General features: G+C 35.1%; 1 protein-coding gene across 1 annotated transcript in view; it reads left to right on the forward strand.

The window, feature by feature from the left end:
* CFAP54 (cilia and flagella associated protein 54) overlaps nt 1-19,817 on the forward strand; it is a 100,011-nt gene that overhangs the window by 32,270 nt on the left and 47,924 nt on the right. Inside the window, 12 exon segments of the mRNA XM_015858704.2 lie at nt 1,872-2,045; nt 4,611-4,703; nt 5,796-5,981; nt 6,520-6,662; nt 9,296-9,443; nt 10,610-10,765; nt 11,768-11,890; nt 15,102-15,236; nt 16,622-16,718; nt 18,080-18,169; nt 18,493-18,619; nt 19,561-19,672. Of these exon segments, the coding sequence (XP_015714190.2) occupies nt 1,872-2,045; nt 4,611-4,703; nt 5,796-5,981; nt 6,520-6,662; nt 9,296-9,443; nt 10,610-10,765; nt 11,768-11,890; nt 15,102-15,236; nt 16,622-16,718; nt 18,080-18,169; nt 18,493-18,619; nt 19,561-19,672 (1,584 nt within the window).

Consider the following 19,817-nt stretch of genomic DNA (forward strand, 5'->3'; position numbering starts at 1 on the left):
TTATGTTATATTCTTCCTTAGATATTTCCCACTAGGGTTGAAATCTGAAAGTGGAGAGGGTGGGGAGAAGTAAGGGGACTGATCTGTACTTCCCCTGGGGAAAAGGGTTTGAGGATGTAGGTAGATTGAAGACCCAATATAAGCTGTCAGTCTGTGCTTTCAGCCCAGGTGGCCAACTGTATCCTAGGTTACATCAAGATAAACATAACCGTCAGGTCGAGGGAGATGATTCTGCCCCTCTACTCTGCTCTTATGAGAACCCACCTACAATTCTGTGTCCAGTTCTGGGGCACCCAACGCAAGTAGGCCATTGAGCTGTTGGAGCAGGCTAAGAGGAGAGCCACGAAGATAGAGGGCTGGAGCATCTCCCTTATGAGGAGAGCTGGAGCTCTTCAGCCTAGAGAAGAGAAAGCTCTGCAGGGACCTTGTAGTGGCCTTCCAGTACCTGAAGGAGTCCTACAGGACAGCTGGGGAGGGACTTTTTATAAGGGCATGTAGTGACAGGATGAGGGGAAATGGTTTTAAACTGGAAGAGTTAGATTAGATATTAGGAAGAAATTCTTTACTGTGAGGGTGGTGAGACACTGGAACAGGTTACCCAGTGAGTTTGTGGATGCTACATCTGTGGAAGCATTTGAGGCCAGACTGGATGTCCCTGCCTGTAGCAGAAGGGTTGGAACTAGATGACCTTACTGGTTCCTTCCAACCCAAACCATTCCGTGGTTCTATGTGATCTGATTAAGACTGTATTAAATTTTAACTTCCCATTTTGCTATAAGTTTAGTTTTTGATCATTTTGTGGAGATGAGGTACAAGATGAAGTTGACCAGTAGCAGTATGGCTGTTCTTATGACTTTATCAATTTCTGAGGACAGAAGTAAGGAACTGTTAAGGTGCAAGTTTATGGGGCTCTGACTGAATAACCAGTAACTTGGGATTTTCCTTGTCAGTTCATCATCCAGTGTCAATTCAGCCTGAAATTTTTGTTCAGTGTATGGACAGTGCTATAAATGTATGAATAAAAACTCTAATTATAAGAACATGTTGTATTTCTCCCAAAGAAATGTAATTTGTCCAAGATTTCCTTGATATCTTTATCTCAACTGACCTTTTTGATTTGCACCGAACAGGTACTACAAGTAAAGATATAAACGTAGCAAGTTCTTAATATTAGTTTTTGAAGCAATATTTCTTTTATTGTGATGATACAAAGTAAAGAAAGCTACCAGTTTGGCATTTGGTTCAGTTAGGAAAAAATGTACCCTGTAAGCCATGTAATTGCTTTATGCAGGAGGTACACACATTTCTGAAGTACTGCTAATAGATTATGATGGCAATTAGGACCATCAGTCAGCTTTCAGCTATCTCTGGCTAACCAAGAGGACTGGCATAGCCCTAATTATTTCATGACCGCAGCCTCCTCCCTTTTCATTATTTCTTTTCTTTCTAGAAGGCAAGTCTTCAAAAATGCCACAGGTAGGTCCTCAGCTCTCTCCTAAAGCAAAGTTGTTTATCATTTTTTATATCTTGGAGCTAATCACTCTTCACCTTAAGCTGATAATCATCATTAGTTGTAACTGACTTTCTTTCTGTAGATTCTTTCAAAATTGGAGATGCCTCATCCCTGCCTCTTTCAGACATAACTCTGCATTCACTTTATTGTACAGTGTAAAATTAATCTGCATACGTAAGTCATGCACAACATACCATTCATACTAATTTAAGACCTAAGACAATGTGCAAGTTTGAAAAAACTTCTCTATGTAGCAGTGATTTTTTTTTTCTGATTAGATTTCTTCTGAAAACAATTTATTACATCTGCTAACTGTTGTTTTAACAATGTTTGCCTTTTGTTTTAATCTAAATCATAGGAGGCACTAACTTTAATTGAACAAGTTGAAGCTGAACAAAGTGCATTGTATCACAGTCTCAAAGAATTTAAGAGCGGCAAGAAAAAAAGCAAGATTCCTCCTCCTCCTCTATTACTTTCTAGATCACATTGCTCCATGACATTTAAACCAGCCTCATTCTCCTCAGATGTTCAGGTAATGTTTTTCATAATGACCGTGGAAGAAATATATTAAATAATGCATGAGAGAAAAAGTTGTTTCAGCAGTGCTGCACTATCACAGTTTTCTCTGTTAGTCTCGAGAAGATTATGTTACCCTGACTTAATTAAGTATGCATTTTTTATATCCTGTGACTCAGTCATGACTCACTGTTTTGATCTTCACATTTACACTGAACTTTCTTTATCTCACATATCATCTTCGGTTTTTCTGCTTTATAATTCTCATTTATTATAATTGTCAGAAGTTCAGTCTTTTTCTGGGGATTGACATATGCCTAATCACTCTCTGAAGAGAAGGAAGACTGTTGTATCATGTGTTGCAAGGAAGTATCACAGTCAAAGCTCTCTTAATGAAGTGCTAATGTGCCATAACTCAGGTAGAAAATCTACCTCCTATCATATGTGTAGAGTCAGAACAACTCAGACCAGAAGGTATCTTTGGAGAGTTCTCTAGTCCAAACTTTTGCTCAAAAGAGAGTCAGCTGTGAAATTAGACCATTTTGCTGGGCTTTGTCAAGTCCATTCTGAAAAATATCCCTGGATGGACACTGCACAGCTTCTGTGGTCAGCCTGTTCACGGGGAAATTTTTTTACTTATGATAAACTCTCTTGCTTCAATTTAGGACTGATATTTTTCATTATCTTACCATGCACTACTGTGAAAAGCCTGACTGCATCTTAACCTTCTTGCAAGCATTCAGTGACTTCAGACAGATCCACTGAGGTCATCTCTTCTCTGGGCTGAATAAGCCCAGCTCTCCCAGACTCTTCCGGCAGGGCTACTTCTCTATCTCTCAACCGTCTTGCCGGCCCTCTGCTATAATCACCAAAGTTAGTTTTTTAACATCTTTCTTACTAGAATGGTGGGGGCAGGAGGGAACCTGGCTGTAGTATTTAAATGTAGACTAACAAGTTCTACCTAGTCAGAGGTAATCTTTTTCCTTAATTTCCTAAGTATGACTGCTTAACAACTACTCGAATTCTGATCTTCAACTGTTATTTTTACCCATTTATCTTTCCATACACCCATGTCATCCTACTTCATCATAGGAATAATAGAAGACTGCCGAAAGCCTTGCTAAGGTCCTGGTAAAGGCCAGCTACTCCTCTTCCCTCCTCTATCTCACCTGTAAATCCAGCCATTTTGTCCTAGAGACCAATGATGGTGGTCTGCAATGATTTGCCCTTTGTAAATTCGTGCTGACTGTTCTGAATCATGCTGATCTCCTTCATTTGCCCAGAATACCCAAACAGGGTAATATATGAAAATTCCACTAGTTGCAGTTTTCCCAAAAGAGAAATTTTCATAGTGATTTTGCAAGCTACTGTAAAATAGTAGCATGCTTTGTAGCATGTATAAAACCAATAGAAAACTAAATTGTAATTGAAGGACGATTCTGCGAATAGTTGTTTTATAACTTGCAATTTAATTGCTGATTTGTAAGCAAATTTCAAATAAAATGATTAGGAAAAAGTCTTTCATTTTTATTCCTAATGCACATAAAATTAAAAATAGGTTCTCCTATACGTCTTGGTGTTCTTTGTTAGCTACTGTTAAAGCTTTTATTTCGATACAGGGCATTGAATGCAATGCATTGAGCCACTAGATGGTGCTATGCGATTATTATTCTTATAATTTGAGCCCATTATTCTATGATTATTATTATTATTATTATTTTTTCCAAAAGATATGTAGCTGTTAAGAAAACACGAAAAGCAGATTTTTTAATGATAAGCTTATTAACTGAAAATGGACACCTAGTATTAAGTGAAACATATATAAATCTTGTAATGGAAGTCCAAGTATCTCTACTTGTTTTCTGAAAATAATTTCCTCTACTTCAATATGAAATTTTGAAAACACAGTCAGGATTTGTTACAAGACAAATTACATGTAACACAAGAAAAATGAATGTTCCAATTGTTCAGAAATTTTTTATATTGATAAATGATCTCATCAGTCCCACCTGAGGTCTACTGAGAACAAATTGATTTAGTACAACCTAATAGAAGTTTGCTGTAAAAGAAGTTACTGTAATCCATCTGCCCAGTTCTGCGGGGCTGCATCAAAATGATAATGTTTGATTTCAATGGGCACACCTGATCAAGGTATACATGCTCACATTCTCTCTTGATTAAATATATTATAGAACTTAGACTGGTATACCAAATGAGATTATCAGCAACTCAATGACATGGAAAAAGCATTTATTTCAATAGAAATTAAGAACATGGACATTTTTGAAAATATTACTAGGTTTGTGTGTGAATTTCTGTTGCCTTCTTGTAAGGATTTTTCCTCAAGTGATTTGCTGAATCAGAATGACATGCCAATTTTAGAAGAAAACCATTGCAAAAATGAAATAAGGGCTCTTTAATTTACATCAGCAAGGTGACTTATTGAGTTTATACTTTGGGATGTGTTTGAGGTATAGGATAGAACAAGGTAGGAGACAGAAATATGGAGTTACCTGCTTTCATCATCACTATAGTATAATTGTTTTTAAAACAGCTCATTATGTCTTCATTTTCTTTAAAGGTTGCATGGTACACTATTTTGGGCTGTGTAGCAGGAGAAAATAATCAGAAAGTAAGATTAAATCACAACAAACTTCCAAATGCTGGAGAAGAGGTAAGACAGAGCTCAAATCCATTCAGGTCATTCTCTAATCCTTAAAAACCAAGTAACCAACCAACTAACACAGCAAACAAACAAAAACTACAAGAAAAAAGACCACTCCACACGCATCTGTTATAAGTGTATGTATTTATGTCTTTTTAAAATTAGGTAACGAGCCAAGTCTTTGACAAACAGTTTGAATTTTTTTTATGATACTGGAACTTTGCTAGGTGGAAGGCATGATATATTCTGGAAACCTTTGATGAATAAGGAATTAAATGCTTTCAAGAGCTTCGTGTTAGAGAATTCTCTGTCATTTCTGTAATAACTTTTTTTTTTTTTTTTTTGGGGGGGGGGGTATGTGTGTGTTTTGTTTTCTTTGAGAGAGAGATAAGAAATAGAAAAGCAAATGAATTTTTATGATGTATTTATAGTGTACTTTGGATATTATTCTGTTTTCAGGAAGTCAGAAAAAGATAAATATAAACTTCTAACATGTTGGTAAATTTTCTATCATCTACCAGCTATTTCTCCATAGTAAGAATATGTCTTTCTTAATTCTGGCAACAAGGTAATATAACTCCTTCAATAATCCATGTGTTGAGACATGGTTGACTTCTATGTTCATGTGTTAGAGAACTTGAACCATCCTCTGCCCTTATCTATTATACGTATGTGGCATGTAAGGAGGAGAGCCACATGCATTTTTGCTGGAAGTACAGCACAGGTCAAGAACATCTCCAGTGTGAACTCTGCAAGCATGCACACTCACAGTGTAAATTTGGAAAACTATATGTAGTTTATATCTAGAGATATGTAATTTTTATATTTAGCGATCTCTTGGAAAAAGGGCCTTTGTAATTAACTTTTAGGTTATGTTCTTTGTACAACCAAATTGCATTTCATAGAGAATGGATACTTTGCCTACTCTCGTTTCATTGTTTTCCCATTGTTTTTAAGAGTTCAGCATTGTGTGGAAATTATATGCTGATTTTGATTGTATCCAAGAACATTAAATAAATTATTTAAGGACAAGAGCGTAGAGTTTGAGTTTTGTTTTTGACATACTCTTAGGATGTAACCAGGAAATATTTTTATTCATAGATACCAGCTGATGGAAAAAGCCTATTGGAAATACAAGACTTAGATCCCAATGAGGAATACATATTTGCTGTTGCAGCATATTCTTCTGATGGAAAACTTATTGGCAACGCGACTGGGGAAACAACTAGGCCAATCCTCGCATATCCACCGCTTTCTGCTACTATTGTTCGAGCTTATCTAACTCAGGTGGGGTTAGAATGTTTGGTAATAAGCTTTAACATGGTTGTAGTTACTGTTCTTTGGTAACTCTAAGATTTCTAGCCATAACTCAATACGCTCCTCCCAAAAGTAGAAAACAGAATTTCAACATTCTGCAGTAGTAACAAAGGTAAAATGAGTCTAGATGAAATAATATATATATGATATATAATGTATTTTAAGTATTCCACAAAGGAATATTAAATCCTTGGTTAACAGCCAAGAAACTTTTTTGCCTTACCTGATGCTACTTCTGAAGAGAAACTATTATTAGCATAATCAGATGGCTACTACATTTATTTTTTTTCAAATACATCAGAATATTCTTACAGCTATTGTAAGCTCAAATGTTGAAGGAAGAGAGTTTTAAAACCTTTCTTTTTCCTGTAATCATATTTGCTTATCTGAAGACCACAGAAACTCAGTCAATTAGTTTTAATTAGCAGTTAGTATATAAAAGGAAATCTAATGTGTATATATATATATTTCTGTAAAAAGTTGCATAAATATATGTGTTTTCTGACAGGCAGCCTATCAGACTGGCAACTACATGTTAGCCAAAGGAGCATTTTCACCGATGTGGGATTATTTTGTTTCAAATTCTTCTGCACTGCCCACCAATGCAGCTGTTATTTCTGCAAGAAGTACTTTGACTATATCTGAAAAGAGGTAACTGGTGAAATCAAAATTAAAATAATAGTTAATTATAGATGTGCATATTTTTATTTTGAAGTGTACCAGGGTGTGAAATTCTGTTCAGCCTTCTCATATGAAAAACATTCTACAAAAAAGGTGTGAAATGTGCTGTAAAGATACAGTGTTGTGTAATTAGAGGAGGGTTTTTGTTATTTATGGAAATGGTAGCATTTACACACCTAAGTCTTTATAGCGGTTGTTTTATTACTCTAGATAATTGGGAAATATTTATAAAGTGGCCATTCATACCACAAAGTGAATTATTCTATGTGAAGTATGTAATATTAACTGGGTTCTTGATTTCAGTTCCAATAAAGGAAGCAGTAGTGCTCAGAAATGATTCATAATTTTCTTGGAACACCACCCAGAATGGGTAAATGGTTGCTAATTTTATTTTGAGCTGATTATATAAACGTTCTAATATTTTTTTAAATATACCTCTGTACTTTAGAAGAGACATTAAAAAAAAAAAAAAAAAAAAAAAAAAAAAAGAAAAGCACAAAACTATTCTGTAAAATATGTATATTTCAAATGTTTAGCCATAACATGGATTTGTTGTGATAGCAAAGCCGGGCTGGAAATACTGTGGTTAAACTCACTGCAATCCTTTAGATAAAAATGTAAAAACAAATCAAAACTTAATTAATTTCTGGTTAGAAAAAAGAGACTTGTATGAAATGGTAGATATGAAATACAGTAGTAAAAAGTAATTCTTTATAATGTTGGTCAGCTGCTTGTAATTTAATAATAAATTAACATCAACGTATCTGATTGCAAATAATCCTCTTTGCTTGTGTTGAATTCTTCTAAGACTAATTCTTTCATTAGGAGAGCTTTGGCAGCCTGCTGTAGGAGATAAGTAGTCTTGCAGCTTCTGAGTTTCAGTTTTAGCAGACTGCCTTAGTTCTGAAAGTATCATAACAGAAAGCATCCTTGCTGCATATGTTTTTAACAGTCCTGTGAAACATTGATCTTAGTTTCAAGAAATAGATATTAGGGCAATTTTGTAGCAGTTGGGTCCTAATACTTTCACTTCTACCTTGTAGACAGAATAACCAATAATCAGCTGTTGTGAGACATGTAATAAATACGGAGAGTTTTTCTGTATTGTTTTGTTAAACTTGCATAAGAGCCCACAGTTTTCTCTGCTGTTTGAATGTGAGCTGATAGTGTACGTTTGTATGTGCTTAAGTAGTATTACAGGTAATGCATCTATGTGTACTAGTTATGTGGGGTTCAACCATATTTCTGGTATATATCTTCTGTGTTCATCGATGCCATCAGTGTGTCTGATACCTGCCATACATTTTGACATGAAAGTCTCAATGTTACATGCCATTGAGGGTTTACAGACAGCCCATGGACTGTTTGTCTCAGACTGTTAATCACTAGATATCCTATGTCATGGCTGTATCTATGCCTTAAATCTGTCCATGGTCTGGGAATGATGCAGGAATGCCGTCTGGTGACTATGACTTTTTTATTCTTGTTTTTCATTACTTATTTTTTTACTAATCACTTTCTCCATTTTATTTTATTTTATTTTATTTTATTTTATTTTATTTTATTTTATTTTTTACTTTTAAGCACATACTGTTACAGAAGTAACATTTAAATTAAACTCAGTTCAAACAAGGAGCAAATTTAAATGGAAAAAAAAAAGGTCAGGAATTTTGCTTTTCTGATATTTAAGTTAGGACATATTATATTATTATTTATGATTTTTACAGCAGGAGAGAGTCTCAAAGTTACATTATGGGACCTGAAACGAGATAGTTTCAGTTTTACTCCTTGGTAGGTAGGAAATTAACTGGACTAGCTTGACAGCACAGAGAGCATAAGAAGACAGTAGAGGGAGCTGGAAGGAAAGGAAGACTCCTGTTTCCAGACAGAAATTCTGTTGATGTCTTGTCAATGTCAAGTATGGGAATGTGTCTATTTGTTATCCCTTTTTGAGTTCCAGTCTCTTTTAGGAAGCGCGGTCAAGGAGAAGTAGAAATCTGAATCTTATACTTAAAAATGATAGAATTGTTGCTGTAATAAGTAACAGAACAACAGCAACAAAGAGGAAAAAAAAGCCCCAAAATAAGAAGGACAAATACACTCCTCCTCCTAGGGAAGAAGAAAATAGTCCAAAAGAAAAAAAAATTAAAAGGCAGAAGGAAAAAAATAGCATTTTGAGACTTGTGATACAGGCCTCAGTGATGAAAAGGAGTCTGTTATTAATATCAGAAGGGTTCTTTACAACTTCACCCATCGTTGTCAGTACAGAAGATAACATGGTAAGTGAGCTGTGGTGTCCCAAGTTTCCAAAGGAAATTCAAACTAAGCTTCACTGTATCAGATGAACCTACTAAGGAAAAGATACTTTAGTATAGTAGAATGAGGACAATTTGAAAAGGAACTTTATTCCTTTTATTTGTTTTTAAGATAGAAGTATGAAGCAATTTTTTTTTTCAGTTTTTTGTGTAAGTCTCATTTCCAGCAGCAGCTACAGCAATCCATTTTGCCTATCTTTCTACTATTAAAGATTGCATTTTTGTGTAATGTAATTTCAGCGCATTGCTATCTTGCTTCTACCATTCTTTTGCCTTTTTGTTTTGTAGGTTACGTTTCGAGGTTATATGTCAGACTTCTCCTATCACCTTGTATCTCTTTCTGAGGAATATATTTGTTATATGTGACATTAATATCATGGAAGGAACACTCTTCTGTGATTCCATTTGTTGCAATGAGATACTTTATAAGGAACAAGTACGTGCAGCATAAAATAATATACTGGGTTTTTTTTTCTTTCATTTTTGATCAGTATGATTTCATCATTCCCAAATAACACAATACACTGTTAGTCTTAATTCGCAGAATACTAACCTACTTTTTGCTTATTTCAGGCTCTTTTATATTACAATGGCATGCTTAGTTTCTATTTTTTTATTATTCTGTATTATTCTATTACTATTCCACTCTTTCTTTGCTAAGTGTGTACCTCTTATACATGTGAGTATGCAGTTACACTATAGCTTTAATGTATCTGTTCACATGTGCAACAACCATAGCAGATAGGTATTGTTATCTTTCACTTACCTACTCAGAGATCTTAGCATGTGAAATTTCCACTCTGACTATTATGAAGGTAGCTTTCAAGGCATTATATACTACATAGATAAACTCAGAGGGCAAAATTGATTCAAGACAAGCAGTTTCTTTCAGAATCACGAATACGGCTGCTTTTGTTTATATACTTTTAACTGAAAATTCATTGGTGGAGGTCAGCCTCTTCTCCCAGGTAACGGTGACAGGGCAAGAGGGAATGGCCTCAAGTTGCACCAGGAGAGGTTTGGGCTGAAATTTCTTCTTTCTAAGAGTGGTGATGCATTGGAACAGGTTGCCCATGGAGGTGGTGGAGTCACCATCTCTGGAAGTGTTTAAGGGGAGGTGTAGTACTTAGGGACATGATTTAGTGGACGATATTGGTGGTAGGTGGGCAATTGAACTAGATGGTCTTTGAGGACTTTTCCAACCTTAGTAATTCTACAATTGTATAATCTTTAAACCTTAATCTTCCTTGCTGCTTACACTGCTTTTTAAATTGCAATAATCATAGAATCACAGAATGGTTTTGGTTGGAAGGGACCATTAAGATCTCTAGTTCCAACCCCCCTGCTATAGCCAGGGACACTTTCCACAAGACCAGTTTGCTCAGAGCCCCATCCAGCCTGGCCTTTAATGCTTCCAGGGATGGGGCATCCACAACTTTGCTGGGCAACCTGTCCCACTGTCTCACCACCCTTACAGTAAAGAATTTCCTCCTAACATCTAGTCTAACATCTGTCTTCTTTCACTCTCTGAAATGATTATAATCAGTGGTATTTATATTTAAATCACTATTTATTTATTTATTTATTTATTTTCACCCACAGGTCAGTAGATTAGCACAATGTGAAAGAATGTCTGTGGCAATTGAACTTAGTAGTTTCTTGAATGATGCAAGTTATGCACTGCAGTCAGTCGTACAATGCTATGGTCTCCTTGCTCCACTTATTTATCACAAGATTTCTGCAGTTCCAGTAGTTCAGGTGAGAGCATTTAAGACCTTCTTGCACCCAATTCCTGTGATTTAATCTAAACTTACATAGAGATTCAGTCTTACCTTAAAATGGAGTTTATGGTAAGACAGCCAAGTATCCAAGCTTCTACTTTTAGAGAAGCTGTGGAAAGAGAAGCCTTTACTGGTTTTATGTGTTCTTAGTGCACATGTTCAGTGTGAGCTGCATAGGTTCTGCTCTGATATGCTTAAATAAATGCCAAATATTGATAATTTCTTTAGGACCATTCATTGGTATTTTTAAACTATAATTTGCTACAGCTTCTACTTGTATGCCATTTGCAAATAGCAATTTTGAGGAAAGAAAAGCAGCATTTTCTCTCTCTCTCTCTCTCTTTTTTTAATGTTTGGTTTATTTACGATTTTGTCCTCCAGAAAACAAGGCTGTTCAACATTTTGATAATACAGCCCATGGTTTTCAAGCAAGTGTCCCTTTCCAGAAGCAAATATCCTCTCCTTGAAAGCAGAGTACCTGAATGCTTCTCTGTCATTTCTAAAGCACAAGGCTTGTTTTTTGAGATTCGGCATGGATACAGAAGGAACTTGCAACATTTTTATGGTCTTTTATTTTTAGAACATACTGAAAAGATTTTTCTTTCTTTTAAAATTCTGATCAGCTCAATGTATTTTTAAGCAGTCCTCTACTAGGAGTATGTCATCTCACTGAATTAAACATTCTTTGATTTCATGTTAATTAAATCAGCAAAAATATCCATCATGTATCTATAATTTAATATCTAAGATATTGTGTGAACTTGTCATTTATATCAAAGGGCTGTGGATGGAATTTTGACACTATTAAATTCAATGGAAATTTTATTATTAGTTTTTGTAGAGCAAGCATTTCATCATAGCTGCTAGATCTTAAAGTATTTTTAAAGTTCACCATCAAATGCAATACACTGAACAGAGGTACAAACTTGAAATTGTGTTACAGAACTTCAAAACTATTTTTTAACCCTTGTATTTACAGATTCTCATTAAGTGCTTGGCTGTTCTTCAAGAAATTCCAAATGCTACTTTGCAAAGGAGACAGGAAGGATGTTATGAGAGTATTCAGCATATGATAGCTTGTACTTCATTTTATACAGCAAAGGTACGGTACAAATTATTGCATTTCTAACTTTGTTTAAGATACAGCTCCTCCCATACAGGAAAAAGAAAAAAAAGCTGTGATATCTTCAGATATTTCAGTGTGATGTCTTAGAGAATGGACACTATTAAATGGTATGGAAATATTTATTTTCACCTTCATATTAGTGCATTTTATATAATAATGACATTTAAAATTTTAAGTAAAATAATGTTATTTCTTCACAAAATAAAAAGTAATTATTAGTCCTTGACATGAAATCTGTATTATGTGTGTTCATGTGAGTTTACATTTAAGGTCAATTATTTTCAGTAAGAAACATAAACATATAAATTAAAAAAAATATTTCTGAAAAGAGGTCACAGTTTTAGTTTTAATTTGGTTAACATACATGTCTTATTTCCTAATTAGATATTACTTTATGCTATTTTTTTCCATGTGTTGATGGCAACATATACATGGTAATTTTTAAATATAATATATATATCTGTAGATGGCATTTATGATTCAGATAGTACATTTTGTAAGATTAGGAGAAACATGGTACTTGTAGGATATTTTAATCACATGTTAGAGTCAAAGTACCTGCCATGTAAAAGTAAACATATGACCTTGAGCAAGCTAGATTTCCTTTGTCTCTGAGTGCATCTCAGCAACAAGTTCATGCTGAAGCAGAGCTGTGGCTGCTGCTTTGAAGGATTCCCCTGCTTTTGGGATCCGTCACATGAGTCATTATTAGAGCGAGATCTCTGTACTCACCGTGAAAGATCAGATTTGTAAAGAATGTATGAAGTCCTAAAATCAATACGATTTTCTTGATGTTAATTAATTGCTACATGGTTGTGATAGCAGTGTCAGGGCACAGATTGGGCTGAGAAGCTAGGAGCTGAAAACAGTACCATAGCCAGCAGGGCAGCTCCTTGCCAGCCAAGCCCACTGCCCCAGTCAAGGAGAAGGGCAGAACAGAGGTGGTGGTCAGGTTCAGCCTGGGGTACAGGTTTTTGGGAAAGCTTGTGGTGGCAGGCAGGTCAAGTTGAGAAGTCTACAGGTCAGGATCACATCTCATGAAGGTAGTTGGGTCAGGTACAGCCCAGCACGTGGGTCTGCCATGATGGGAGTAATCTGAGGTCGAGTTGAGGAGTTAGGCCATGGTTCAGCTGTCCAGATTAGTGGATTCATGGCCAAGATAAGCATGACTTTTGCTAGAGATTTTTTGCTAGAGATTGGGGCACCAATAGTGTAGCTCAGGCAGGGAATGTACTCTCAGGCCTGAGCTGAAAGGAAGCTCCTACAGCCATGGGGAGAGAGCTTTGAGAGGGGATTGTCTGTAACCTCAGAGCTGTCCACTCAGTGTCACAGTATTGGAAGTACAGATTTGTGGCATTAGGAAACATAATTCTGTTGTACCTAAGTCACTGTTGTGACATCATCGCTAAAGAAACTATTACTATGAAATATTTATACACTCATCTCCAAACTTAGTACTAAAAGGTTGTGCATTGTAGGACACCTGACTTGTCAGCATTTAGGAGCTTACCAGAGGACATGATGTTGCAAAAAGTGAGCCCAAATTAAAAAAAAAAAAATAGTGTGCTTGATGTTAAGATGATTTTGAGTTTATCAGTGAGACATTCACAGCAGATGGCTGAAATCTGAGGAAGCACTTGCTTGAGGAAGCGTGTTTTTAAACATAGTTTGAATCTCCTTGTATCTCAGTTTGCAATAACTTTCATGCAGGAACATTCCTTATCTAGATATATTGGGAGTTGAACTAACTGATGAACTCATTATTTTCTGTTTGAGAGTGGATATGACATGTCTAGTGTCACTGATTCTCTTTCATGTCTTTAATCCTGAATGCCAATTCAAAATATCAAGTAGATAAAGCTGAAGTGACTCAAGTAATTTCACCATGAGCAAGGCAAAGCTGGTTTCAGGATCAAAAAAAGTCTGACCCACAAGGCATCCAATATCTCTCACTGCTTTAAGCAACTTTTCAGGATTTTCAAAGCTCCACTGTCTCTTGTTTCTTTATATCTATAGTGTTCTGTCTAGGTTTTAGTTAATATGTTGAAAAAATATATATTATTTAAATGTCCTGATTTAGTGAAGACAGTATTCCATGACTGGTAAGTGTTATACCAGAGAAGATGCTTCTGCTAAGTCTCTTACTGTAAAATTTGTTCTCAACAAGTACAATATTATATTCTTAAGTAAATCCCATCTGTAAGACAGCTGAAATAATAATATGACCTGTAGATGTTTCCTTGTGACTTTTTTATACATCATCTATTATAAGTCCCCCCAAATTCTTGCTTCTTTTTTTCTTTTTTTTTTTTTCCTATGAGGGTCAACATATTTTACAAGACCAGCTACCTTGATTCCTTCAATATCAGATCTTTTTTTTTCTTGAAATCTTAACATAGTGCTTGTTTGTTGTTGGATTCCCAAGTTAAATGATTGTCTGCTGGTACTACAGATGTTTTTCCTTAGAGACATCACAGAGAAAGAATATCATGCAGAACAGCAAACAGAACAAATTAATCACAAAAGTTTCTAATTAATCCATTTTATAGTTTTCTGTTGTTTCATTCAGGCTGTGTACAGTTATTTTTTATTCCAAAGCCAAACATCTTAATTTGAAATTACAGTGCATATAGTAAAATTACTTGACCTTTAAAACTCTGAGGGAGATGAAAACACCTAAATAACATAACCTGTAATGTTCAGTTACAAACTTCATATTTTTCAAAATAAATTTCACCATTCTATTTTATTACATAAGTTTTACCAGCATGGTTGAGTTTTTCAAGTGTGCACTTGATACCAGAGTGGTAAATGAGGATAATGTGGTTACCTTTTATATTCTTTGATAGCAGTACTGCCTGAGAACAGGGAGAATGTCAAGCACTGCTATAGGTACTTCTAGCTGAGTATTTTTATTCTTTGAAGTACAGTCTATGGGTAAGCAGAACACATAGACAGATTATCTGTAATTCCAAGTATTTTACAGGTCTATAGTTCCATTGTTTTCTTAAAGGAAACCTAAGTATTAGTTGATGTCTATTTGTAATATACAAATAGTATACATATACAAACCTAAGTATAGTTGATGTCTATTTGTAATATTCATATGTTTTGTCAGCTGTATGTAGATAATAATTAAACATGTGTTATGCAAAACAGAAAAATGTAACTGATGATTCCTTACTAGGTTCTACGTTCATGGAAAGAATATGAACTAGCAGTAGTTATTGTTAACTATGGGAAAAAATTGTTGGGTTCCTCACAAACAACCACACCTGGCCAACCAGGAGCTAAAGAAACTGAAGAAGCACGCAAAATTAAGGTAACTACTCTGATATTCATTTTTTTCTTTTTCTTCTATCTCAACATGCTATTCTTTTATTTTAAAGACCATATGTATTAACTTTCTGTTTATATTGTGTGGAATAGGAGTTTAGATGTAGAGTATGAGTTCCCAAGAATACAGACAGCTGAGAAGCTTAGCCATCTGTAAGGACCAGTTGTAGACTACAGTAGGTACAGGGTCTAGTTTAGTTAAGCTGGAGAGGAATTAGCAATAATACTGTTCAGAGCCATATGACCCATAGTACCAGCATCCTGAACTGATCTGAATATAGTGTTTCTGCTGAAAAAGAAATGCTTTTCTGGGCAGGAAAAAAATCCATAGGACAGGAAAATCAAAAGTGTCACGAACAGTGTAGAAACAGCTTCTCATTTTGTGTAGCAGCTACTTGAGACTGAATCTATTAGAATAGTAACTTGGGAATGTGTAGAATAAAAATAAAATCTAAATGAAGGAAAAAATTTCAACCTCAAAGACCTCTATACATCAATTATGAAGAGATGGAGTAGGTTGCAAGGTTTCCTACAACTTAGGATAAAGTGCTTATTCTGTATAGTTCCCTGATAGATTTTACTAGTAAAGGAGATTTGAAAAAGATATAAGAAAGTAGGAATAATGAAGCAGGAGGAAAAGAAGCACTAAAAGCATGAAAAGAGGTAAGCTGAGGAGAGGAGCAGCAAGTCAATCAGTTTACAGGGGTGGATTTCTGGAAAAAATATATTCTAGGACACTGGTATGATCCATCCAGGACAATTTTTCTCCAGTATTTATTGCTGAATTTCTGCTGGTTGCACTCAAATTAATATTAAAACACACACACACACACACACAAAAAAAAAAAAAAAAAAGAAAAAAAAGGAAAAGAGAAGAGAAATCTATCCAAGTTCAAAGGAATATTATAATACCTTGAAATAGATAGAGCCAACTAAAAATTATATTTTCATTAAAATGAAAATAAGATCTTTTTTTCTTGAGGAAGATTTTCATATCTCTAGAAAGTAAATAATCTTCGGAAGAGTATTATTTTTCTGGAAAGCAACATATCTTGTCAAAAATCTGTCTAAGTACATTGTTGTAGTAGCTGGTAGCATGTGAGAGTTTGCAAAATTTTTCTGTGGCAGAGCACATCCAGTGACTACTTTGGGAAACAGTTAAGAATAAATCATGGCCAAGATTTCGGAGTCATACTAAAAATGGTATGAACCTCAATTTTAACTCAATTGAAAAAGTGGACAATAGTTGTTAAATCACCAGATAAAGAATTAGAAGATTTGGAATTGAATCCAAGTTCCACTGTCGATGTGCTCTTTTTAGTTAGGTTGAAGCTAATTTTCTTAAAAGCTATTCGTTATTCAATATTTCAGAAAATTTCTTCAAAGATGTCCCAATTAGCTGCAATGGAAAAAGCAACAGAAAATCTAAATGCTCTTGAATCAAATCTCCTAAAACTGACACAACCAGGTGGGTGCACTTTGTCATCCACCTTCTCTGTGTATGCATGCTTAAGTCCTAGAAGAGAAAGCACTCTGTAACAAACAGGGTAAAAACCATGATGCAAAACTGTTCCTTTGTGTGCTGACCCTTCTGTTTTTGCTACTGACACTGATGTCTTCATTCCTGTAGGACAAGTCACAGGATGAATGAATTCTGTAAGTTAATTGAAAATTACATTGATTGTTTGACAAAATGATCTTCCATTCTTACTTAATAGAAAGTTAAACTAATGGATTTATCAGTTAGAGAAGAACGAGTTTTCATTAACTGACAAACACTTGACTGCTGAAGTCTGCTCTGTTGCTAAAACAGGATAATTTTATACCAATCAATACAAGAACCTTCTGGTGAGACGATGCATAACAAATAACAAAGCTTAGAGCCATCATTACAAACATGTATAGGTGATTTAGAAAAAAAGAGCATGCTTGTACGGCATGCTGTTGAGAAGAAATATTGGAAAAGCCTTCTGTAGGATATCCTTAAAGTGAATCAATACTTACTATTCCATTGATGGTAGCCTAAAAGAAAAATGAAAAAGGGCTGAATATGCATCTTTGGTAGAAAATGGAGGAAAACAAAATGTTTCACACACATTGCAATGTTACATTGTGAAATTTCAGATGTGTTTTCCTATTTAAAATTTTTTTGGGAATCACTTTACTTTGTTAAAATGCTTGTTTGAAATACTATCTTGTTGAACTTGTTAAGCAGGAGGTAATACCAACATAGGTGGTGGCTTGACCTAAAAATAATAACTAAAAATCTACTTATATTCTAGTCCAATGTATTTGATTTCGCACTATTTGCATGCCATAGACTGTTGCCACTGGAGGATGCAGTTCGTGATCCACTACCTCAAATGGTTGTTCCAGAGTTCATTTTTAACCTCACTTTTTTTCAGGGACTGGCTGCATTCATTTTTTTCAACCACGGAACTTGGAAACTTTTACATTAGTGACTGGCACACTTATAGCTTTATGTGTTAAGTTCATGCTGTACATCTTTAAAAGTAATGTCTGGATATTTCCTTACTGCACAAGTGATCTCCTCCATAGATGATATATATGGACCTTTGTAAGACATGTGGTGAACTCCAGACATTTACTCATGAGTGTAATAGCTGTAAGTTCATCAGTAACATCTGTAAGCTCTCAGTGCCCAAGCAGCGCAAATGCTTATGAGTTCTGAATTTCTCTCAGAAAGACAGTGAGAGATTTAAAAGCCAAAGAAGGATTTTGCTAGTTTTCACTTATGATTCCAAGTGCAATTTGTATTGAACACTGTCGCTACTTGTCATAATGGATTTTATTTGTTTATTCATGTAGCTCGTGTGTCAAAGCTTGGAGGACAGGAAGATCCTTTGTTCCTCTACCCTATAATTTCATGTTGGACATCAAACAATGCTTATCGAGAAGGTAGGGTAACTGGCATCTATTTCAGTTGTAAAGGCTTGCTTTCTTTATATAGTTTCCAAGAAAACAATCTTTTTACTGCTTGGAATAAACTCTTAGAAACCTTTTCATCTTTTTATTTTCATATTTTTAGAATCAATTAAAACATAGCTTAAAAAATCTATAGTGTTTGTATACTATTATGGCTGTCACTGAAGAGATCAGTCAGTGTGAATAGCATGCTTTTATTTTGTTTGTCCTTGCTATATTGTGGTGCTTTTTTTTTGTTTAAAAAAAAAAAAAAAAAGAAGAAGAAGAAAGAAAAAAGTGTTATTATTGTATTGCAGTGATGAAATTCAAAAAACAATCGCGTTTTCTGGAGTTCTTTATTCAAGTTTTGCACAAAATCCTGAATGAAGAGCAATTTCACAGTGTTCTGGAATGGGCAGAAAATGTGCAAACAGACTTGAAAAGGTAGGTCTCTGTTATAGTTAAATTATTACTTAGTTTCATCCATGTCACAGTTATAATCAAACGTGAATTGTATGTATGTCACTCTGTCCATGGAAATGATTATAGATACAAAGAGCAGAATAATACTATTTGATAGGAAAATTTCTCGGCTACAAAACTCTTTTTCATCATAACCACCACTATTAGCTATGCATTTTCACCAGCAATGAACAAGAGGCTCTATTCTACACTCATAACAATCTGGTGGAGGTGACAAAGTGTTTAACAACTACTATGATGGCATCGTTTCTGCAAAAATGTTTCCCATTCAATACAACTTTCCGTGTGTTTACATCCAGTATTTGCTTCATAAACATTCAGCAAGCGCCAAGGAATATCAGTGGGTGCCACTTTTTCTGCATGGATGAATCCAGTGGCACAGCTTTTCTTCATACACACTTCCATATCAGACACCACTCTGTCACACTGCTTCCCTGCTGCCATCTGTTGCACAGCAACGAAATTTCATGGAATTTTGGTGGGAAGGTTCAATCTCTGCTGCTATACCACCACCACCTACCTCTGACACTGCAGGCCAAAGCAATACATTATGGGGTGTTATTTCTAGAGCAGCCCTCACATGTTGTAGGGAACAGAAATTTCTATTACAACAAATAAACAAACAAACAAACAAACAAAAGAATTGAAGGATTGGATTTCTCATCAGCCTTCTGTTAGCTACATGCTAAGAAAGTGAGATAGTTATTACCTATCAATTCATATTTGTATAATGAATTTTGATGGTGAGCACTCTCTCTGAATAAGAAGAAAGAAAAGCTGATGAATTCACAAATTCTAGTGAAATATGAATTGCATATGCCTTATGCGCTTCCAGAGATAACCCTTTAAATATCAAAGGAGTTTAACATGATGATGATAATTTTATCATTATTATTTGTCAGGAGGAACAACCATCTTCTTGGCATCAGTGAAACGCCAGGACAAAAATCAGTTTCTCCCAGTGAGCCTGAGGGCACCAAGACGTCCTCTGCAGGAGCTAAGGAGTCCCAGAAGGTGAGTTTTACTTCTGAAAAGTCATGTTAGTCTTAACTAGGCAGCAATGCCAAGTACAAATATATTGTTTAAAAGCTGTCTTTATAAAAAGTACAGATGGAGACATGCATAATTACTATAATTTGAGACACAGACTATCCCTCAG

This window comes from Coturnix japonica, chromosome 1, assembly GCF_001577835.2.
Source record: "Coturnix japonica isolate 7356 chromosome 1, Coturnix japonica 2.1, whole genome shotgun sequence".
In the NCBI taxonomy this organism is placed as follows: domain Eukaryota; kingdom Metazoa; phylum Chordata; class Aves; order Galliformes; family Phasianidae; genus Coturnix; species Coturnix japonica.